Below are 24,142 nucleotides of genomic sequence, written 5' to 3' on the forward strand. Positions count from 1 at the left end.
GTGGGTGTTTCAGTTGGAAGAAGTCCTCTTTCTTTCATGCCATCTAATCAAGTGCGTACGTACTGTACAGTACATCTGCCGCACTCGCGGTTGACAGTCTTTGTACATGGCGACACTTTCATCCAGTATTGCATTGTTCATATAAAATAAACATCTCCTCCATACTTTAGACATTAAACTTGCCGCAGCATGTTGTAAATCTTGTCCACGTCTTCATTCAACTTCCCTCCCTCTCAAACGCTATCTGATGTCACATAACTGCGACAAGTCTCGCGTGACTTTTTTTCCACACCCACGCACAAACAAACAAGGTGGACACGGTGGATAAAGTGGACATGTAAGGGTAAAGAAGTTTAAAAGTCAATGAATGTATGAGCATCATTGAGTGTATTGAGATTGCAGCAGATGTTGGCTTGGTTAATGCTCCACCACTAAAGTGGTGCTCCGCTCTCCAAGAAAGAAAAACAGAGGTCTCCTCCCAGCCTCCACTAAAACTCCATCACTCAGAGATGGAGTTGGAATAGGTAGATGGAGGTCACGAGAAAGGGTGAAAGAAAAGAAGGCGGTGGAGGGAAATACATTTGCAACGTTAGCGCCACATGATTGAGCAACAGCGATGAGGAGGGGGTGGGAAGACCGAAAAATAGAGAGGCTGTTAGTCAAGGTGTCTTAATGCATATTGCATTCATCTCCTGTCTTCCACTATTCCTCACCACACCAGATAGCATGTATCTGACGGAAGCCAATGGAAGATTGCACAGTAGATCAAAAGGTGTGGCTGCAGTTTAGATAAGTCGACCCCCAATCGCGATTCAGTTCATCCGTCTCAAATGGTGGCTCATTTCTCTTGTCAAAGAAAAGGTGATATTTAGAGCTGTTGATTACATTTTATGGAGAGACACTTTGAATGGCCCTACATGGGTCTTTGTTTTAAATGAGTAGCTTTTTAGGGGGGTTCCTGGATTTTTGGACTTCCCTCCTCTTTGTGGAAAATTCTCCCATCTGTGATATTACACATTATGCCACGTTGAGTCCTTTTAATCTCAACCCCAGATTAGTTGCTTAATATTGTTTTTCTTCAGACCTGAGGAGCAGCAGGAGCTTGAGGAATCATTGATTTAACAAAGAGCACAAGGTACTGTTAAGGCATAGACTTTTTGTTATATTTTAATTTATTACTTTATTTAGTTAGAAGACTTATGCAAAAGCTACAATTTACTCTGTTCAGTATTTTAACAAAGCAGTCAGATGGGGATTTTTGTTGCATCCATCCAGCCAGTCTATCCCAGCGGAGTTTGGGTGAGAGGCACACAGCCAATCACAGGGCACAAAAGACAATCACATTCCCATCTACTGGTGGACCAGGGTCTTTGAAAATACAATTGGTAATGTCCGGCCTTTGTGGAGGTTAAGACTATCTAGATTGTGTTGGATAATGAGCAAGATTAAGCTTGAACTCCAACTGATGTGTTGGCCTTGATGGAGATCTGCTGAGAGCCTGAGGAAGTATTGCTTTGAACCTTAGCTAGCTAAAACAACAACAACAACAACAACAACAACAACAACAACAACAACAACAACAACAACAACCTAGTAATGAGCACATGAGCCAAAGAAGAACATTTTGGTGCAAATAGACGAGAATGTATTACAGTGGGGACCAACATTTTTGTTGAGTTAGGTCAGACAGCTGTTTTTAACACATTTCGGGGTACAGAAACACAACCTGACCTCACTTTTGCTCTATCACGTCAAGTTTTTGAGCTATAAGATCTCCATTGTTTTTTTTTGTTTTTGTTTGTGTGTGTGTGTGTGTGTTGTAAAGTTGACTGGTCGGCTGCTTTAGCTGTATAAAACACATGATATATGTTTTTTTTTTAATTAAACAAATTCTGGTTGTTTTGTTTGATAAGACTGAGGTCATTATAACATAAAAAACTGTCCATTGTGGCTGAAGGTCGCAAAGTTTCCTAAACGTTCCCTAAACAGTTTGTGTTTTTATGGCCAACAAGGACATTTTTCAGATGTTTAAAATTTCATTGCAGCAAGAAAGCCATTTAATTCTAGACAAACTTGTGTCAAACATCTGCCAACTTTGAACACACCCTGACGTGAAAACAAAACATAACTAGCGTCGCGGACATTTGCAAGCATCACTAATGTTTGCCTAAAGCCCATATCCCACTGAGGGGTGAATGTTTGCGAGTGTTGGCAAAGGCAGCTAATGCGCACCCCCGTTCATTCAAGGTTCTCAAACATTTCACCCAGAGTTTGAATGTTTTTTTCGTCATATGGAACATTTAGAACATGTTCATGCACTAACAATGTTTAGAGAACCATTAAACCTGTTTTAAACCTGAGTGAACCCTGACGTGAAATCAAAATTCGCTAGTGTTGCAAACGTTCGCCTATAACCAATAATTACAGTAATGTGCAAACCACCCATTGCATGAACAATTCCAAACCATTTATTTCTCTTTCTGGCCTCGCTCAACTGAAAATGACTGCTAAGGAAAAGGTTTTCTATCAAAGTTCTGTTACCGCTTTTTGACAAAGAATGTGCCATAGAAGAAAATGTGTCTGATTATAAGGCATCTTGTTCTGACGAGAATAATAACCTCATTGTTGAACCTGCTATTGTAACTTGACCACCCGCAAACACAAAAACTTGACATAAATGGAACGTTATTGTGGTCTGTCTGGACACTTGAGCAACTGTGTAGACTTCGTGCTTTAATCACTTTCTTTTTTTTCTGGAGAGCTCAGTATTGTTCATTCGGTAATTTTACAGATTTGACATATCATCATCATTGCTCTCTTTTTTTTTTGTATGTGGGTGAGTATGTGCATGTGCGTGCGAGTGTGTGTGTATTCATTCGTTCACCTAAAACCTATTAAAAAATCCCATACCGTTCACCTAAACCGAACACTTCCAGCCAGAGTCGTGAGGCCGTCAGGAGACCCGAGAAAGGACCAAAGAAAAGAAAGGAAAGTGAAATCCAGCACCGACCAGACACCACCCACCAGGCCTCCAACCAGAGTCCTTCACCAAACCCAGAGACATCTAAATTCCAACAAATCAGGGAGACCTCAAGAGACCAAAGGAGAGACTGAGGAAAGGAAGGAAGGACAGACGAAGCAGAGTGAGATCCACAGACACCAGCTTTAATCACTTTCTAGTTCAGTTCAAACTTGGCAGTGGTCACCTTTCAAAGGGACACTCTAGATTTGATGTGTTTTTAGCTGCTTTTATACATTGTTTTGCATTGTAACAGTTCTTTGAATATGTACATTTGCCTGGTCAGCTTCAAACTTAAACGCCGTATGTTTTCACAAGAGGAATACTTTTCACCTGTTTAGTAAAGCCCACGTGTAAAAATGTTCCATCCCTACCTCTAAGCCTGTTTAGTGGGGCAAAAAATAAGACACATAGACTCTAGAGGCTTGGAATCTCTTGCTACTACAGCATGATGTCAATGGCAAACACTCAATGTGGGGAACACACCGGCAAACAGCGAAACAATTTGTTTAATCATAAAGTGCATTTACATAAGGCAACGGCTGCATAAATGAATGCATAATTGAACAGGTTAATGCATAATGTAGAGCTCCCCCGGGACAATAAATAAAGTGCCTTTTGAAAACGTGTGAGACAGGCGAGGATGGGGGGAGCAAGCGAGTGCGCCAGAGACAACAGTACCCGCCGAGCGTCAGAAAAAACATGAAACACGAGACCAAGCCAAGGCCACCGAGGTAGTGGGGTGGTGGGGGAGAAAGGAATATGGCAGGAAATAAATAAGTAAAAAGGGTGAAGTCATGCTAAGAGGATTTGGGGACATGCTTGGTTTCTTGCCATAATCTGTCTATTAGCACCAAAGTATTTGCAGCTCTTATAAGCATGGCGGGGACACTAATAATGACAAGCTCACACACAACTTACTTCAACTTAACATTGCCACATGGGAATCATCCTACACTCTCTTCTTATACTCTTTTTTTCTACCATCCTTTTACTTTCTCTTAACATTTTCGATATGGCATTCACACCCTGTTTGCAGTTGAATCCTTCCTCTAGTCTTTGTGACCAACGTAAAAGGAGAGTGGATGGATCAGACAAACTTGGTTTTGAAAACACACATTAGGATATGTGAGAGGAAATACTGACATGTTTAACATATACGATTGCCCTGCTTTTTTTGTCCAATCACATTTCAGCTTCGAAGGCCCGATTGCTGGCATCAACCTGACACACCATTAAAATGTCGCTTTCTTTTTTTTAACCAATCAGATTTTAGATTGACCAATCCAGACCTTCACATTTTTGTTTTTTCTGTATTTTAAAAATATCATTTAATTTACAAAAATAAACTCAGATTTTGCATGTCAAATGTAGAATAACATGAAATCACTGTAACTGTAAAAACACACAATATTTGTATTCTTTTACAAAGACAAACTCCATTAGCAATAAATATATTGATTGTTAAAATATGTTTACAAATGTATCGTAATTTCACAAATATTTGTCTGTTACTTAATGGAACAAAATGTAAAAAACTTTAAAACACTAAAAAAATGAATACAATATTTATATTTACAATTTATAGAAATTAACAGTAAAAAATCAGGATTTTACCATAATTTCTTTGTGAATTGGCAATTTTTAAAAGTGAAAATAACTATAATTTCTGTAATGTCCTATAGACGGTAGTATTCATTGTTTTAACATTTATTTTAAAAGGACATCTAATGAGATACATACGAGAACGTAATTTTCTGTTATTTCACAGTAAAATTACAGTATTTTTACGTTTTTTTTTTTTTTTACAGTGTTCCTCAGTTTGAACGTTATTGGCTGTGTGCGGTGAAATTTAGAGCACAACGGTACACAATACAAGATCTGTGGGCTGTGTGCTTAGCCCCTTGCTGTATTCCATCACCACTAGGGATGCACCCAAATTAATTTTTGGGGCCGAAATCGAAAAACGAAAACGAGAAAGGCTTGGCCGAAAACCGAAACGCGGAAAAAATATTATACCAATTTTGTATTATCATTGCATTTATTATAATTCATTTTAATGTATAATATTATTATAAAATATTTAGACCTATTTAGCACAGGAATTTTAACAAAGCACAAAATAAATTGAAATGTGTCCACACCACAGACATCATGAGACATGTTGGCGAATGATACATTAAACAACAAACGCGGGGTGAGCATTCTCTGGCGATTATATGGCTATTGCACTTTATAGTCAATGTACAGTACTTCACACCGGCGGATGACGCATTTGTAGGCTATTCGGAGTGGGACATGGTGCGGCGCACTTAAAATTGCCACATTGACATATTCACCAATGTTTAAAAATGAATACGTTTCTCTGGCTTTGGGAACGGACGGCAAAGTCAGACACGGTGTCCTGCACAGATCTATTCACCCGGAGATAGTGGTAAGTGTTTACTTGTTTAAAACTGTTGATAGCAATAGTGCTAACATAAGCTAAAGTATTTAGCATGGCCACCAGAATGCAAGTGAAAAAGTGGAAGTGCTCGAGGGGCTCTCATCAAAGAAAAAAAGAAAGGCGCTGCAGGAGAAAGAGGGGTTCACCTGTTGTGCAATACTCGGCAGCGCTCTCTTTTTTGACTAAGTTTACCAAGCGACCCTCTCCTTCTCCGGTGGGCACAATGAAGCTGCCTGTACTCACAAACGCCAGCAAGGCGGACACACACTCCCGTGTTTGGTGTTTAATTCAAACAGACACTTGCTTGCAGGTTTTTTGTTTTGTTTTGTTTTTTTGCGTCACCACAACATCCTCTTTCGGCTTGAATTTTATTTCAGCCGAATGTCAAAAATGCACATTTTTGCCATTTTTGGACTAAAACTTTCGGTGGCCGAATATTCGGTGCATCACTAATCACCACCTATAATTGCAAGGTCATCTCAGACTCTGATATTATAATCATGCTTACCAAAGACACAATTGTACTTTGTCTGTTCTAAAACTATTCGGTTTTCTTGTCTGTGTTTGAATTAGAAAATGTATTTATTGTTATTAAAGCCATATTCATGTTTCTGTTTCATTGTAGTGAGCTACCTGTCAATGTGTGTTTTCTTCGCAGAGGTCGACAGCATGAGCGTTGCGGGCGTGTTCACGTGTGCGAGCTGTCAGGTGAGATGGGAGCATTTAAGCTGCGATGTGTCACACCTGATTATGGTTACGCGTTAGCGTCTTTCGCTCCTTCGCGTGGATCGAGACAGGCGAGTCATCAACGGAGGTTGGACGGCTGGTGACAGCGTCGCGACCTCCGATGACGCCCTCCATTTTGTCAAGCGACGGCTCGAGCAGATTACCTCGGGCGCCATCTTCTTACTCTGTATGCTAATGAAAAAAGAGAGAGACGTAATGAGAAATGAGTGGCAGATAAAAGAATTGTCAGGGAAAAAATAAGGGCGAAAAAAGGGACAAGGCAGGAAATGAAGAAAAAAAGGACCATAAAGGAACGTTACATGTGTGATGGAGTTGTTGAAAGACTTTAAAAGGGAAACAAAAAACTGGGAGGGCAAATGTGTCACACGTGGAGAGAATAAAAACAAATAGAGTGAGGATGGAACTGAAAAGGAACAAAAGCAGACTAATGAAGGTTACTTTAGTTATGGGGTTATTTTAGGGCTCCCTATAATAATTTTTTAGGGTGAAAGGTAAATGAGGCAGCTGCAAAATGATTAATATGTTTGTGTGTGCATGAGAGACAGACAGTAATGAATTCAGGGTGCACGAAAGGAAAAAAGAGGACATTGAGACTAGTTGAATTTCAAACGGGGACAACCTTGCCTCTTTTGGATGTGTTGTCCTTGTGTCCAGGTGCCCAGGTGTGTGTGTGTGTGACTTTGAGCGGCAGCCCAAGTAGCAGGTGGGACTCTGTTGTAATCTATTATGTGCAAAGTAACTGAGCTATCCTGAAATGTCATTAGCTAAAAGGCAAATTTCATTATTCGTCTAATAAGGAGCATGAAGACTCTTTTTGATGTCTCCTCCTCCCAACACCTCCTGCAGCCTTTTTTTTTTTTTTGGTCTACGCACTCCTCATTATTGCTCCCCCTCTTCCTGCATCTGCATCCTGGTTCTGAGCGGCCTTCCCTCTCAAGGTTAAAGTAAATGGCAAATGCCTGTGTTCAGAAAGTGAGAGTCAATTCAGGAGATGACGGTGACTCACCTTCATTATACATTGCGCTGCGCCCTCCCCCTCTCGTCCAGCCTTTTATGGCTGTTGGGAGTCGATGGCTAATCAGCTAGCATCAGGCCTAGCCCTCATTTCCCCTTCACACGGGCCCCATTAGGGAGCTGGCTTTCTGGAGCAGGCCGATAAGGACAATATGCTCCTCTTCCACATACACCCCAAATCTTCTACGACCCTTTCCTTAGCTCGTTCAGCTCATTTCTCAGCTTTCTCTCGCTAAGCATCCGACGCTCTCATCCCCGTGCTTGCCTCACCTATCACTTTTATTTCTCAACATCTTTCTTATAAAGTCAAATTACAACCCATATACTGCCTTAACTACCTTTTCTTAGGTTTGTGTCTATATATTTCCGTCATTCTGTTTTAGTTTTAGTCTACTGCAATTGGCTGGCAACCAGTTCATGGTTGTACCCCGCCTACCGCCCGAAGCCAGCTGGGATAGGCTCCAGCACCCCCGCGCGCGACCCTTGTGAGGACAAGCGGTTAAGAAAATGGATGGATGGATGTTGTAGTCTAATCTAATTCCTCGATTCTACCTGTGGCCAACTCATTCTGTTTATTGTACAAACTGAGTCTAATGTTGGAATTTGCTGCATTAACTACAAAATGCAAACATTCATTCAAACATTGAAAACTGAATAGTACAGTCTAGAAACAGTTGGGTAAAAAATAACCCAATTTAAGTAAAAAAAGATCCGACCCAAATGCTTGGGTTAATCATTTAAACCAAAGAGTTGGGTTGAATGAATATCACACTACACAACCCCCCAAAATAAGTTTTGGGTTATTATTTTGACCTAAGTTTTTGGCTTTCATGCATAACCCAAAAAGTTGGGTTGGTCTAAAAAAAAAAAAGAGATTGTTTAGTGGGTTATTCATCGACCAACTTAAAAAAACAAAATAAATAAATAACCCAAAACATTGGGTCGATCCCCCCCCAATGGGTTGTTTGGTATGTTATTCCTTTGACCCAAGTTTTTGGTTTAAATGAGTAAACTAAAATATTAGATCAGTCCCTATTTGACCCAATTATTATTTTTTCTTTCTATAATTCTTTTTGACCCAGTTTTTTTAACCCCCCCCCCCCCCTCCCACCAACAAAAAATATAATAAATACAATTGTTTTGTTACATAAATAAATAAATACATACATACATTTAAAAAATAGTTGTTTGGTGGGTTATTCAATTGAACCAACTTTTTACTTTAAATGAATAAACCAAAATGTTGGGTCGGCCACTTTTTGACCCAATTTGGGTTATTTTTTACCCAAATGTTTTTAAAGTGTAGACATACCACAGGCGTGTTATCAGTATACATGATATTAGAGTCTGAAATGACCTTGCTTTCATGGGTGGAGATGGAATACAGCAAGGGGCTCAGCACACAGCCTTGGGGGTACCTCGTGCAACACCCCGTACAGGTCTGAATTTTACCACACACAGCCAATACTGTTAAAAGCTACATTACAGACAATGTCATTTCCAGTCCGGCAGAAAATCACCTGAAATAGAAGTTAATGATCAAATGTTAAACTATACTGTGACTTCACATGCATCCCTTCTATTTTTCTAGCTACATAAAGTAAACAGCTAGGACAACCAACAGTGTTGTTTCAAAATTTTAAGCCCTATGACTATGTTAATCAGTGGATGTATACCCAATTCACCCTAAATAACCTTGGTAAAAGCAAACTACGAACAAATGAAGAGTTTGGATGTGACAGATTCAAAATACAAGCCTCGTAGTTTTAAAGCAAAACAATAAAAAGAAAACTGCTTTCAGGTGAACATTGTGAGGAAATGATGGCTCAAATGTTTGTGCTCTCACCCCACAGGCACCTTGTGTAAAAAAAAAAACTCCAATAATTTCCATTCTGGACCCCACCAAAAAATGTGCATGATATGTAATGATAATTTTGCCACAACTCTAACTAAGTATCCCCCCAAAAATACTGACTGCAGTGATTTTTTAATTTAACCACTGAAGGACCACACATTCAGTGCTAATAGTAACACACATGCTCATTTGATGAAATTAGGTTAAGAAGGATCCTGTTCTGTGCTTGCGTCTTTGAGCGATAAGAGCACACGGTGAGGAAATTAGGAGTGTGTGAGCAGAGTGTGCATTTCATGTGTTTTGTGTGAGAAAGAGAGAGAGAGAGAAGCTGACTAATCCCTCTGCAGAGCTGAAACGAGTTAAAAACACATCAAAGGGAAGCTTAACCTCTGTGAAACCTCACCAGGTTTTCAAGAACAACAAATGATCATTCTCCTCATTGTTTCCAGGGGGACTCTTTTCACCGCCGCGCCGCTGAAATGGTCCCGGGAGTTTTTTTTTTTTTTAAGCCAGTGGTTTTATTTTTAATGACATTGCCATTTCTGTACTCGTTTGGTAGTGTGTGTGTGTGCAAAACTATAACTGTGTTTGCACTTAAAAAGAAGGCTATGTTCTTCTTTTCTTTAAGTGTGACATGGCAAATGAGGAAAAAACAGCTAAAAGGACAAAGTTCTGCTTGAAATCATTAAAATGCTGGAAATGATAACTGGCTATACAAGTTGTACAGACCCAATGAAGGATAAAAAAAAATGTTTGGAAGACAGGTGTGTGTGTGCATGTGTGTGTAGGGAGGGGGGCTAGTGAGATGAGGACGCCGTTTGTGGTCTGGGACTTGCTTTCACCTACACTAGCTCATTATCACAGTATAATGGTGTTGTTTTTTTGCCAAGCAAAAGTTCAGGTTTGTGCATATTTCTTTTCCTTGTCATGGCTTGGCTTGCTTGGACTAGCGGACACATTACACACATCACACAAGCACACATCCACACACACATTCAAAAAGAGGGACACATGCCAATAATCCTATTTCAAAAGGTTACTCTAAATCATTTAAATGTTAAAAATGTTTAAAAAGTAGTTGAGAGAAGTACAAGATGACTTTCAATTACATCTGCTTGAATTTTTTTCCAGCTATTCCAACCCCTGACATTTCTATTCACAATATGAAAGTAAATCTAAAGAAAACAAGCCCTCAATCGCACTCTCATGGCCACAAAGCGCTTACAAGGAGGCAGCAGAATGAGCTAGCACAATGTCGTGATTACAGGGCACTCAGCCGCAGTGACCGCAGTAGATGCAGGACACATGTCGCTCGGCTGGAGCATCGTCGGCAAGCGTGTTGCTAGTCCACATGTGCTACATGTTCAGAATCACAATCTGATTTATTGGCCAAGTATGTAAAAACACACAGAGAATTTGTCCTCACACTCACAACCATGTTCGATGCACACGGAAAATAATAATGACCCACAAAGGGGGACTAAAAGTGAAGCCTGGTGGTTTGCTCATTAGGGCCCCGAGTTTCTTAAATAGGAAAAAAGGAGACATAAGGAAGGACGGAGGGGAGCAAGGCAGAAACTCTGCTCTTTTAAAAGGGTGCACAGTATGAACCTGGATTTAAATTTTTTTTTTTACATAAATTAATAAATAATAAAGATGCATGGTTACATTAGGGAAAAGACTGTTGTCATTTTACACTTTAGTTGATGATATGCATATAAATGTCTCAGTTTTGGTGTTGCACATGCACAACTATGATTGTTTCTGTTCCTCAGAATCAACCTCATGCAACAAAATGATCTCTTTTATTGGGTTTGTACAATCAGTGAAGAAAACGACAGATTGTTGTTGGTAGAACAATTCTGACTGAATATTTTTTCTACAAAATAAACAATTTTACTAACAATACTTTACTTTTTTTTGGAGGGAATTATAATTTTATTTTTGTAACATTACAACTCTAGTTTAACTATATTAATACTTTATTTCTGTAATGTAACCGTTGCTTTTCTTTCAATGTGGACCATCCGTATACAAACTATGGCTTGAGGGCAATTCCGGCCCGCCCACCGCTTTTAGTGGCCCGCGGGATATACAAAAAATTATATTTGACATGGCCTCCAATGCCATTTAAAAAAAAAAACTGAACAGTATCAATTTTCAGTACTTTTGTTCTGTTGTTTGTGATACTAAATAAAAATAAAAAAAATAATAATAATATATATTTTTAAAGAACATTCCCTTTAACAGTTATTTTTCATTAAATAAAATCTGACAAATAATAAAACATCATGAATTTAAAAGACATGAGCCAGAAAGGATGGACTTGGAGTAAAACAAATAAAAAATCAAGATTATTACATTAATAATATGTAAATAATACCAAATTAATTACAAAGTGAGACGCAAAGTTTTTTTTACAATGAACAACAAAGAACAACGGTAAGTAGTAATACAAGAACAAAATATAAATAATTGTATTAGTGTTATTTTGGTTCCTTGTGCAGTTGTTAAAACACATTTTCAAGAACGTGCCTGCCGCACATAGCACAATGAATTTGAACCAAATTTGGGAGTAAAATCATTGTGCTAAATTTGGTGCAGCCATCTTCTTAATGTTACTGCACACTGTCCTTTAAATAAGCTAAACTCAAATCCAACTCAAAATCTCGCAAAAAATAACAGTTGGAAGAGGACGTGAATGACAATTAAGAGAATAATTGGGACTCGAGAGCAAACTCTGGGGCTGGGTTGTGGTGGGTGGCGGGTGTGGGTGGGGGGTCGTGGGGGGACCGGGGGCTGTGGATCGGTGGGGTGCCTGGCGGGCCTACAGTGCCCGGTTCTGCTGCGTTGGGCTGGGGACGCGGGCCGTGTTGGGGTGGGGGGCGCTCCTGGCTCCTGGGTTTGCTCTCCGGCCGGTGGCCCCTGCGGGGAACGGGGGTTGTACTTTGGCGCTGCCGTGGCCTGGGGGGCCCTGGGGGGTTGCGCTTGCTCTGTCCGGGGTCGATGGCTCCCCACACCAGCATCTATCGAAATTCAAACACAATCTGGTTCTTCCGCGGTGGAAGCTGATGTCTGTGGATCTCACTCTGCTTCATCTATCCTTCCTTCCTTTCCTCAGTCTCTCCTTTGGTCTCTTGAGGTCTCTCTAATTTGTTGGAATTGAGATATTTCTGTGGTTGGTGAAAGACTCTGGTTGGTAGTAGGTGATGTCTGGTCGGTGCTGGATTTCACTTTCCTTTCTTTTTTTTGATCCTTCCTTGGGTCTCCTGACAACCTCACGACTCTAGCTGGATTCTGTGTAGGTGAACGGTATGGGATTTTTAATAGGTTTTAGGTAAATTAATGAGTAGACACTCACGCACACACGCGCGCGCGCGCACACACACACACACACACGCACACACACACACACACACACACACACACACATATGCATTGATTTTATTTTCATTGCTAATGATGATATTCAAGCATAGCTATTTTTGATACTGATCCAAATTAGGATTTCTAAGGTCAGGTGAATCAGAATGGAGATTTAATATATTCATACTTAACGGAAAATGTCCAAATACAGGAAGTATATAGTTCAAGGTAATCTTTTTAAGATTGAAGGGAATCCCACCATGCGCCGGTTCTGGAGAATCCCACCTTCTTTCCTTCCTTCAGGCGATAAGTACCCTGGGACTTGACTTTGACCTGCAGGACATTAACCTTATACTGAGCATGCTCCCCGGTGAGCAGCTGGAGGTCAATAAGTCGTGACAGGTCAAAGTGTTCTGCAGGCTTTATTTGGTCGGCTCCCTCCCCGGTCTGCATTCTCCTGGGGAGCAGAGGGAAGTGGGGCCCTTGCCCGTACGGCTTCAACCAAATCCTGGGATTCACCTGGTCTAGCTAGCTTCACTCCACTGGGCTCACCTTGGGTTTTAGATCCCCTCAATGCCCCTTGTCGCTTGTTTCAGGTTGGGGGGAGGTGGGAGGGATGAAGGGCGGGAGATGGAGAGGAGAGGTGGACAGAGGTGGGAGGTTGATGGCTCTCCACCAGCTGCCTACGCAAGTGCTTGTTCTCCTCGCTCAGAGCCTTTAACTGGAGAGGGGAGACAAGAGAGACTCAAAAGAAAAGAAAAGAAAAGAAAGACCTCAGCAAGGTCCCTCACAATAATTTTGAAGGAACAACTTCAGGGATGCTTCATCCTTACAATTAAATCCAATCAACTAAATTGTAATTGTAATTCAAAGTAACAAAAAAATCAATCATCAGAAGTCAGCAACAGAATGGTGATGAACTTGCTGGCATCCCATTATGTCCTTAATTGCTGTTTCACACTTACCTTCATGCATGTGGAAAATATATGGAAAATTGCACGGCGGTGTGTGCACACTCACGGCATGATATGGATGCTTGCGGGAGTCACACTATACTAGAAGTGTGGAACTGCCAATTTTTGAATGGCAAGTATGTTCAATCCTAATTATAAGTATGTTCAAACGGATTGAAATACGTACTCGCAAATACATTGAAACATACAGTACTTGCAAATACGAACGTACTTTTAGACTAAATGCTGCAAACATAGCATATTTTCTCATAATGACCCGAGGTAGTACTTGCACATGCGCAATTGAAAAAAACCTTTTTTTTATGGTAAATGGTACTTCAGTTTATACAGCGCTTCTCCACCTTACAAGGCCTTCAAAGCGCTTTACATTCGACTACTCATTCATCTACTGATGACGCTGCATCAGGAGCAACTGGGGGTTCAGTGTCTTGCTCAAGGATACTTCGAGATTGGTCACAATGCCATGGGATTGAACCCACAACCTCTGGGTTGTGAGATGACCACTCTACTACTGACCCATGCCGCCCCCTGCATACTATTAATACATTAGTAAAAAACAAATGTTCGTAACTTATGAATTATTATGATGTCTGCAGTGCAAGATTTAGATTTGGCCTTTTTCCAAGGTTAGGTTTGTCATTTTCCCCATAATACCACAGAGTATTGACTTGCGCATGTTTGTAGTAGTTTGAAGTTAAATGTTTGTAGCATTTAGCCTGCAAGTACATTCGAACGTACAGTATTTGTGAGTAGATTTTAATATGCTCAAACATAATCACAAATACAATCAAACGAAGTCGCCAGTCAAAAATGTTTTCTGAACATTGGAATTTCCACACATCCGCACACTGTGATGTAAATTTCAACATAAAAATTGCCCATTTGAGCAATCATGAGAGGACAATTTAACACAAAATATCCATTAAAAAACAAACAAACAAACAATAAATGCTTTTGTGTCAAAACAGATTGTCAAAAATAAGACGAGAACGGCTAAATTGAGGATTTCTGAAACATTTGACCGTTCATGAGGGGGAGTTTAAAAAGTGCAAACATTTGCATTTGTTATAAGAGCAGAGTAATTACATTGCTAAAGTGGCAACAGAAAAGTTGCAATGTGGGAGATAAAAGGGAGAGAGCAATTTGAAACCATGTATTTTTAGCACGGAGGGAAAGTAAAATAAGAAATTAAAGGAGAGGAGAGACAAAGAGACGAGGCTGGTAATGACAGCTGCATACATACACATTTGTGTCTCTGTGTGTGTGTGTACATGTAGATGGGAAAGACATTTCTGTGAGGTTCCACTAATATTACCCTAGGCACACACACACACACTAATCTGATGACTACAAATAACTCGGGTTTTAGGCTTAACCCTTGAGGAGCCAATGACACCAAGTGTCAAAACCAGCCAAAGGCGCTTAAGGAGTATTTAGTCGCTCTGACAGGAAAACATCCAATCAAATTTGGGGATAAAAAAAATGAGTGTGACACTTCTAATTAGCAGTGTATTTTAATTTTCCTCAACTTTGAATATGCTTAATTACAAGTGTTGCTGAGGTGGTGAAATTCAAAAAAATCACTGCTTGTCACCTCACACGAATGTGTGTGAACTCACATGCTTGTGTCGGGATGAAAGGGTTTGTTTGTGTGTGTGTGTGTGCGTGTGTGTATATGTGCGTTTGGATGTTTAAATGCAGATTAGAAAACATTGACAAAACATGGAAAATAACCGCCAGCTGCCTAAAAGAAAAGTCACTGTGAAATTGTTTTGTGTGGCACTCATTTGTAGTGTGTGCTTTGTAACATTTGTCAAAAGCATCACTTTTACCATCCTCATATGGTGAAACTAAAATAAAAAATGTCTTCAGCAGATACTTAAAGGGGAACATTATGTAAAACTGGCTTGTCTACAAATAGTTGGGTCTCTGGAGTGCCTCCCTATCAATTGTGAAATTACACAAGCAAATAATTTTTGGATCTGCCTATGTCAGAAAATGTGTCTTTAAACTGATTTTGGTCTTGTAGCATCACAGTCTGTCTAATTTAAATACCAATACTGTCACGATGAGTTTATCTACTCGTGGATTGGCAGCTACCTGGCTGAAAGAAAATACATTTTCTCTTCTTGCAATGATGGCCTGAATACATGGAAGCATCACCACCAAAAGCTATGCTGTATTTCCAGTGTAAGCTACATGGGAAGTGTAGGGAGCTAAACTATAAGTAATTCAACATTAAATTAAACATGTTGCTAAGTAGTAAACATGGAAAATATAATTTTGAGAAATACTGGTTTTGTTTTTTGTTTTTTGTTTTTTGTTTCTGCCATAATCCTCAATCTTTAAACAAATTAGGACTTGAAATATTTTACTTTGTGTGTGTTGAACTAATATAACATACAAGTTTCTTGTTTTGAAACAAATAATTGAAATACATGGACTTTCCCTCTAAGTTCAATTTTTTTGGCACCCACTTACTATAAACTGACAACACTTGTTACTTAGTGTTTCATTTCGGGCCCAGTTAAAGGGGAAGTCAACCCCCCAACAATATTCTGAACAATAATAAATTCTATGTAGCCCCACTAATCCTAAAACAGTGTGCTGAATAATATTGTGTTTATGGAATATGAATTAAGAAGCAAAATTCATTTTGCCACTAGCTGTAAACTGAAAAGTACATCACAGTTGCTCAGAGCTCAGCTAACGACCAATCTTGAGCCACGAGCAACTGTGATGGTCATGTGCAGTTGACAGCAAGTGGCAAAATGGCCGTCCCATGAGATTAATAAAAACGTGTGGATTTTGCTGCTTAATTCATATTCCACAAACACAATATTAATCAGAATATCGTGTTTAGACCAGTAGGGGCACATACTGTTATTGTAGAGAAAATAATTTTGGGGTTGACTTACACTTTAAGTGACAAAAGCAAGTGATCCATAAAACACACACACAAGCGGGCAGCCTAGGAGCAACGTCATCTGGTGGAGCTTTTTTATTGGCTGAGCCAGATGACGTTGCTTCTAGTTGACACTCTGTAAACGGACCACAACTCTCAGACCACTGTTCGACTTCCCTTCTTTTGGCTAATGGCCGTGTTGTAATATCGAAATAAATACATTTAAAGACACATGTGTTAAATTACTTGACAAAGATGCTATATATTCACTATAATAATAGTTTTCATTATTTTTGTAAACATAAAATGTAGCTTTAGTTAGGTTTCATTTATTTAAATAGCATTTTCATTTTTATTTTATTTTGTTAACAAAAATAATGGAATAATATTCAACTTTCAATGACAATTCCATGAATATGTAAGGGTATGGATACTTTGACTCCTTATTGCTGTGAGAGATTACATTTCACGAAAAATTATCTTAAGGTCACGTGATCCAAAAGGTCAATTTATTTTTAAGTCAAATTATAGGTCAAAAGGTCACGTGACTAAAATATGCACACATCTTCTAAACTAAATCTAGTTTGCAGATTGGGAATCCTTGATGATTTCCCTTTCCAACTGTATTGGGGTTTCCATCCACCCATTTTTATTCAAATTTTCAAGAAATGTGAAAATAAAACTGAATGGAAATGCTAGAAATTTGAAAAATAGCCTAAAATTCACCCAAAAACTTTTTACGCTTGGAGGGGGTAGATTTTGAAGCGTATCAAAAAAAAATGCAAATGCAAATTTTGGCTATGGAAACAGGTTTTGCAAACAAACGCTGACAAGACCGGATACACGTCACACGTTTTGACCGGATAGTACGTCACACATACGTTTTTAGTCACAAAGCAATGGCGGACGATAAAGTTTGCAAGAATTACAAAAGCAATCTCATACGACTTCACGTTGTTCGTTTTGTGCATTTTCAGTCAATTCACTTAAAACATTTGAAACAATTGGATGGAAACCTGACTAATATTTGTTTTGTGAAGATTGACCCAGTATTTTCTGAGATATAAAGGATCAAAGGAAGGCGGCCACTCCCCTTTTTGCAAAAAAGTCAACATTTGGCAGGCCGTACCTCCCAAACCCCTGCTTTGATTGATCTATAAGTTGAGATTTAGTAATGTCCCATCACTATCAACAAGTACACCAAGTTTAATTAAAATCAAGTCTGTTAAATTGTGTAGATTTTTTTAGGGTGTTTTGGCATGGAACGATCCTCACGCAGCACGTTCAAGAGAAACCAATACAACAGACAGGCTGTTCAACACCTCCTCCCTTATGTGCACACACATTTGCATGTCAGTGAAAGCGCAAAACAACAGAAGTTCAACATGTGCTTTAACAGCCGTCAGTCAGCGGACCGGCCCGCCAAGCTGCACCAAAATCAGTAGCGCGCTTCCCCAGGCCCTTAAGTTTCTTTTTCGGAGAACTGAGTGGGCTGACGAGTACTTTTGATTTGTCCTCCTTTGGTGATTTGTTGATTCTTGTGAAGTTCAACAGAGTAAAAAAAAAATGTCAGCTCTTTCCTCAGAATATTCCTATGTGTTCTCCTCATCCCCTTACAATGTTTTATCACAGCGGGCCATCTCCCTACGCTGTCATGGGGAGATCAGCACAGCAGTATTGATATACACCTCTATCTCACGTTCATCAAAGGGAAATCATTTACCAGTGTAAAGAGACGTCATGGCTTTTTCCCCGATACCATTTGCTCTCATTCTTCCTCCACCTCCTCGCACAGCTCATACCACACCCCTTAACATCACCTTTGATCATCGGAAGAGGAAATGGTTGTCTTTTTTTTTCCAAGTTGGACCTATGAAGTCTTTTTTTCTTTGCGAGCGCAACAGCAGGAGGGCTAAAGTGTTTTTGTAGATAATGTTTGTGTCTGTGTGTGTATGTGTGTGTGTATATGAACTCTTACCTGTTGATTTAGCGAACTGATGGCGTCCATGTTGCGCTGCAGTTTGGTCTGCATTTTGGCTAGTCTGCCCAGATTCAGGGCCATGCATGTCTCCTTATCCAGGCTGAAAGTACATGTGATTCAGATCATTTGTGATTGTTCACAAATAGCCTTTAAAACTACATTATCAACCTATTTATAGATGGTTCATACATCTTTTATAAACATAATCTAATTGTAAAGTTCACATTTTGTGCAATCAAGACAAACTTTTAAAGCGTGTGCATTTGCTGAGCACGTTCAATCAAACATCCTCCAAATCTAGGGCAAGAAAAGAAATAGCTGCGTTTGATCGTCATTACAAGCACGTTCATAAGACCTTATTACCGAACCCAAAGATGAGTGAGCAAATGGTTTCCAGAAATCATTAAATCGTACTACAGCGTTACCGACAGCAAAATGAGCGCAACCGCAGACATGCAGGGGAACATTAACGGTACAAGAAGCCATTTAAGATTTTAACTGTTTATTAAAAACGTTTTTGGGGGAGAGGACAAACAAATGTGAGAGTCTGCTATTTTCAGAGCTGGGCCCCGTCTAAGAAATGCCTATTAAATTAACGACAGTGGATAATGGCGCTCTGTACGGGTTGAAGAGTGCGGTGTCTCCGCTTTGCGCGCCTTCTTTCATGCCTCAGTGAACCTGTCCAGTTAGCACTGAGAGGGGGGACCCACTAAATACTTTATTGAAGACTTCTTAGGCCATTAATGTACCACTGTACCTCCACTATGTTAATGTACTGGTAAAGGAGCAAGATGGGAAATTCTGTGAGGCAAGGATGCAAAAACGGCCTCTTTTTGCTTCACTTGACAAGCTCATGGAAATGCTAATAAAGGATGTTGTTGTTCCATCAAGTTCACAATCACAAGCCAGAGCAAACTTGAAACAATTAAAGTTAAAAGAGACTTTAAAGGCTTGTTATAACATTATTGTACATTTATTGATCGATGGACCAATTTAAAAATTTTATAATGCACTGTAAAAAAAAAAGTACTACTAACTACTACTAACTTTTATAGTTTTATGAGTAATTTGCACTAATACAATTTTTTTTTTAAAATCAAATTGACCTATACTAGTTTTTTGGTAGGGATTGCTAAAAAAACACAAATTAGCTATAACTTAATAAAATGTTGTTATTTCATGATTCAAATCTGGTTTTTATTATTTCAAAAAAGGTAAAAAACATTTTTTTTACAAATAATTTAAAGCATGTTTTATATTATACATTCTTCAAAATAGCCATCCTTTACTCTGGTTACTTTTTTGCATACTCTTGGCATTCTCCCCTCTGGTGACTTTCAGGTGACTACCTTTTGAAGCTCAATGCCAAGAATATGCAAAAAGGTAATCAGAGAAAAGGGTGGGTTTTTATTTATGTAATTATTATTATTTTTTTTTTGTTAAGTACATAACTCCACGTGTGTTCGTTAGATGTCATAGCTGTTGTCATAGTTTTGATACCTTTAGTGAGAATCTACAATGTACATTGTCATGAAAATAAAGCAAATGAAATGATGATGAAATAATGATGAAATGTATTGAATGAGCAGGTGTGTCCAAACTTTTGGCCTGTACTGTACTAAAAATAAAACTTAATGTATGTATATGTTTTATGTTTTGTTTTATATATATCTTTCATAATTTATTTTACTTGTTAATTTGTCATCTTATTTTTGCCTTAATCTGCAGTTGACATTGTGAATGATAATGTCTTCACAGTTTCCTTACCTGGTGCAAAAACTAATTGATTAAATCACAAGTAATTGATTATAAAATAAATTTTATTAATCATTTTTGATAATTGATTAATTGCTTCGATACCTTTATTTAATGTAAAGTTGTTAAAATCTAAATATCCCCCAGTTTCTGTTTTCTGACTGATGAACTTTGTGTTGTCTCAAAATAAACCTTTTGGAAAGCAATGGTTAGCATTGTTGCTTATTTCCCAACATGTTACTGACCAAACCAGTAACTGAATCATAATTAATTTATGCTTGTGCATTTTCCACACTTTCAATTTCATAATGTCCTGTTTTTGAATAAAGTAATGGAAATTAAAACAGTTTTTTTTGTATCTACTTCATTCATTACTCAACAAAATAATCGGCAGATTGATCAATTATTAAAATAATCATTAGTTGCAGCTCTAATATTTTGTAAATCGAAGCTTGTCTTTGGTTGGACAAACAGAAAATGGATTATGTCATCGGAAAATGAATATATAAAATTCTATCTCCACCATTTGACATAATGTAATTTGAATCACTCTCCATTAAGCAACAAACTAATTTAGCCTGGCAAATACTTTTGCAAGACGAAACCAAATTTTCTGCAAATGACATTCATAAAATGGAAAATAATTGCAACTGACCCTTGTAGATCTTTTAATTTCACACCATAATTATCGTACATCCAACAGCCCTGAGCCGAATTGCACACATTGACTTTGATCTGTTAAATTGCCTCTCCAAAATGTCTTCCATTGGTTTCCATCTTAGCAGATGTGCAAACACAAACTAAACATGAGATCTAAAGGCCTTCCCAGTTGCTAATGTGGCGCTGAGCATATGATGAGACGTTGCCAGAGCAGACAACTGTGTGAGATTTATGTGAGGATGTTGGCCAAACGCCTGTGTAAACATCTGCTGCTGCTGCTAAACGCAAACATGGATGTGTGTAATTAGCTGCTTAACCCAATCAGTGTGTATATAATTACAGTCATTAGTATCAACGCCTAGCCACCATATTCTCTAAACTAAGCAATAAACTCTCCAACAGCTCCCCCCCTCCTCAATCTCCCATGCATCTTTGTTACGTACTGCGCTCACACGGCTGTATATTTCATGCAAGGCTTGACTCCCTTATCTCCCGCTCTGTTCGTCTGCCACATCGCTTCTCTGTTTACACAAATCCTCTGCTGTGATCACAGAGTGCTCTTAATTGGAAGCACATCGTTAGCAGGGCGCGCATGATGAGCGCTTCCCCCTGATGGGTTGTGTCACAGCCACTGAGCCAGTGGTCCCAGCAGCAAATAATCAACAACCTCGCCTTCCATCATCGCCTGCATATCAATTTGCAACGGTCCCTTTCCTTTTTTTGCTTTGAGGTGACATGAGAAAATGCCAAACATGCCCAATGATTTAATAATGTATCATTTTATTTAATTAAAAGCTACATAATTGATGCAACTTAAACCAGGAACTTACTTTAGAGCAAAAAAAAACACATTAATAGATTTGAAGACAAATACTGAATGAGTGCCAACACAATAGAAGAAATAACAGTAAATAACTTAAAACTTAGTAAATCTTTTTTTTTTTCGAATGGAAAATTTCGGAATTGCGTACCCTAAAACAATCAATGTGTTTTTTGCCTAAGACACTGTGACGTCCCCCTTTGCCAACACTAATAAGATTTATACAAGGAATGCATATGGCTACCATGCAAAAAACATGACATATCTGTTCCTATATAGATGTACCATTTTCATACATATGGCATTTGGAGTGGGGAGGGACTGGGGCTTATGATAATAAAAGATAATAAATTAGGATTCATCAGAACAAAGGATGAGGAGACACTATAGAGGAAATTTTCATTCACTTTTTATTTTTTTAAATCTCTTTCCATGTTATTATATTCGTTCAATCAAATCCCTCTCATGCCTACATCTATATGAACTGCCTCCTCTTTTGCTTTTCTCTCTCGCTCGTTGGCAATTATGAGCCAAAGACAAAGAAAAGCGATTCATCTTCCTGTCGTGGCCTCTTAATGATATCATTAAAATGACTGACAGCTTTGAATAGTGCCGAGAACTTACGCCAGTCAAAACAAATCTGATCCGTTTTGGAAACACAGCCTGGTGGTTCATTAAGGGGAAGGGGTGAGGGTGGGGGTGTAAGACAGGGTGTGGATGCGATGGTAGGGTGGGGGCGATTTTTGTTAATGAGGGGTCGTAGTAGGGGTACGAGGAGTTGTGCTGCAGGCAGGTGCCCCCACAAACACCAGAGCACACACGCACACACACACTCTCCTTTCTCACTTCCATCTTGCTCCCATCTATGCCACATTCATTCTCATTGCCTTAATGAACATAATAAATATATCTCCCAGCTATTGATGAATGCTATTTGACAGCTAACGGGGGTGGCAAGTAGACAAGGATGGGCCCTTGATTGGAGTGTAATCACTGTTAAAGGCCCAGCATGAATCACGTATTCAGATTGGAGAAGCGGCACCACGAGCACACACAGGTGGCAAAGCCCACGGGGTGTTTCATTCACAGCCTGGCACTCCTGCTGTTATTGTCATCAGCGCCATTGTCGGGCCAGGATGATGTGTTACAACCAGGCATGGTGGGAAATGTGCATGCTCAAAGTGGGTGGCTGGCGCAAATTTGTGTCAAAGGGCTTGTTGGTAGCAAGCAGCAAAGTTTGGTACAGTTCATTAGCAAAATAAAGGATCTGTATACACTTTTTTGGGGCAGCAACTGCAACAAACAGGGAATCCTCATTTGCAATTAGCAGCAAGAATGGAATTTGATACAGACAAAACTAAAGAGTGCATCTCTGACAGAATTTGTTTTGGGGGAAATTTGTTTAAAAATTATCAAAGAAAGCGCCAGTGCTAAAACTGATTGTCCTCTTCTAAGCAGGCCATTTAATTATATATAGTCACAATAATTTAAATGGATACTTGACTCATTGAACCATTTACCATTCTTACCAACAGTAGGAAGATAATAGTTTGTCTACAATCAATATGAACTTCATAATTTATACCTTTAAAAACAAGATTTGCCACTTGTTGTAGACTGAAGATGACATCACCTGTGCTGAGGAAATAGGTAATGACCAATAATGGCTCACTTTGCTGACCAAAGCCAAAAAACAGGTGAGCCATGATTGGTCGTTACCTATTTTCTCAGCACAGGTGATGTCATATTCAGTTGGAAAAATGTGTTTTTTAAAGGTATTAATTGTACATCAAAAATAATGAAGCTATCAACTTAATTCTGGACGAAGTATTAACTTTTTACTGCTGAAAATAGCTCAATGAGTCAAATATTCCTTTAACACTAAAAGCAGCAATAATTTAATAATACACAACGAGAAACCGCACTCCCTGCAGCTATATCACAACTTGCCAGTACCAAGTATATATACCACTAGTACTTTTAATATGTAACATTACCCCCCGTCACCCCAGACAAAAAAAGAAAATAAACGATGACAGATAATCTTAAAGAAAGCCTTATCACAAAATAGCATTATTCCTAAAAATTGCATGAAATTAATGGCGATTTTCTATTCTTCTAATTCTAGTTCCTGATCATAAAACGGCCATGAGAGGGCGGTCAAAACTGGTATCTGCTGCTTTTGTAAATACCGATACCTTGAAATAATACCTGGCAGTGTACTTGTAGCTGTGCACACATTGCTGTGAATTAGTTTGGCGTTGTGTGACATTGGCCAGTCGCGTCAATTTAAAATAAAAAAATAAATACATAAATAAAGCGTGAGGCTAGTGTCAGTCCGCTAATTAGTGCACCGGAAGTGGTGTCAATTGGTTTCTAATAAGAGCACAAAAAGGAAGTCCCAAATTTTGCTGCATAAATTTTGCTGACTTAACAGCATTTGATAAATCTGCCTTGATAAGTATAAAGTGTGTCATTCTATAATGGTCCCTTTTTGTCCATTATAACTATTTATGTTCTCATAGGTCAAATAAACACTGCTTGTGATCTTGTCTTGAAAATCAATGTTGTTTTAGATTGATAAAATAACAGGGGCAAAA

The 24,142-nt window shown here is 38.9% G+C and overlaps 1 protein-coding gene across 9 annotated transcripts in view; it reads right to left on the reverse strand.

Moving 5' to 3' along the window:
• Nucleotides 1–10,235: 10,235 nt before the first annotated feature.
• LOC144040752 (uncharacterized) overlaps nt 10,236–24,142 on the reverse strand; it is a 142,268-nt gene continuing 128,361 nt past the window's right edge. For 4 of the 9 annotated variants that reach the window (XM_077555193.1, XM_077555192.1, XM_077555194.1 and 1 more), the window contains 2 exons: nt 18,305–18,407; nt 10,236–13,168 (listed from right to left, as the gene is read on the reverse strand). In XM_077555193.1, coding sequence (XP_077411319.1) covers nt 13,040–13,168; nt 18,305–18,407 — 232 coding nt within the window. In that variant the 3' untranslated portion in view covers nt 10,236–13,039. The remainder of the gene's footprint in view (nt 13,169–18,304; nt 18,408–24,142) is intronic. The other 5 variants (XR_013289831.1, XR_013289830.1, XM_077555191.1 and 2 more) reach the window with 5 other exon arrangements.

This window comes from Vanacampus margaritifer, chromosome 20, assembly GCF_051991255.1.
Source record: "Vanacampus margaritifer isolate UIUO_Vmar chromosome 20, RoL_Vmar_1.0, whole genome shotgun sequence".
NCBI classification, from domain to species: Eukaryota; Metazoa; Chordata; class Actinopteri; order Syngnathiformes; family Syngnathidae; genus Vanacampus; species Vanacampus margaritifer.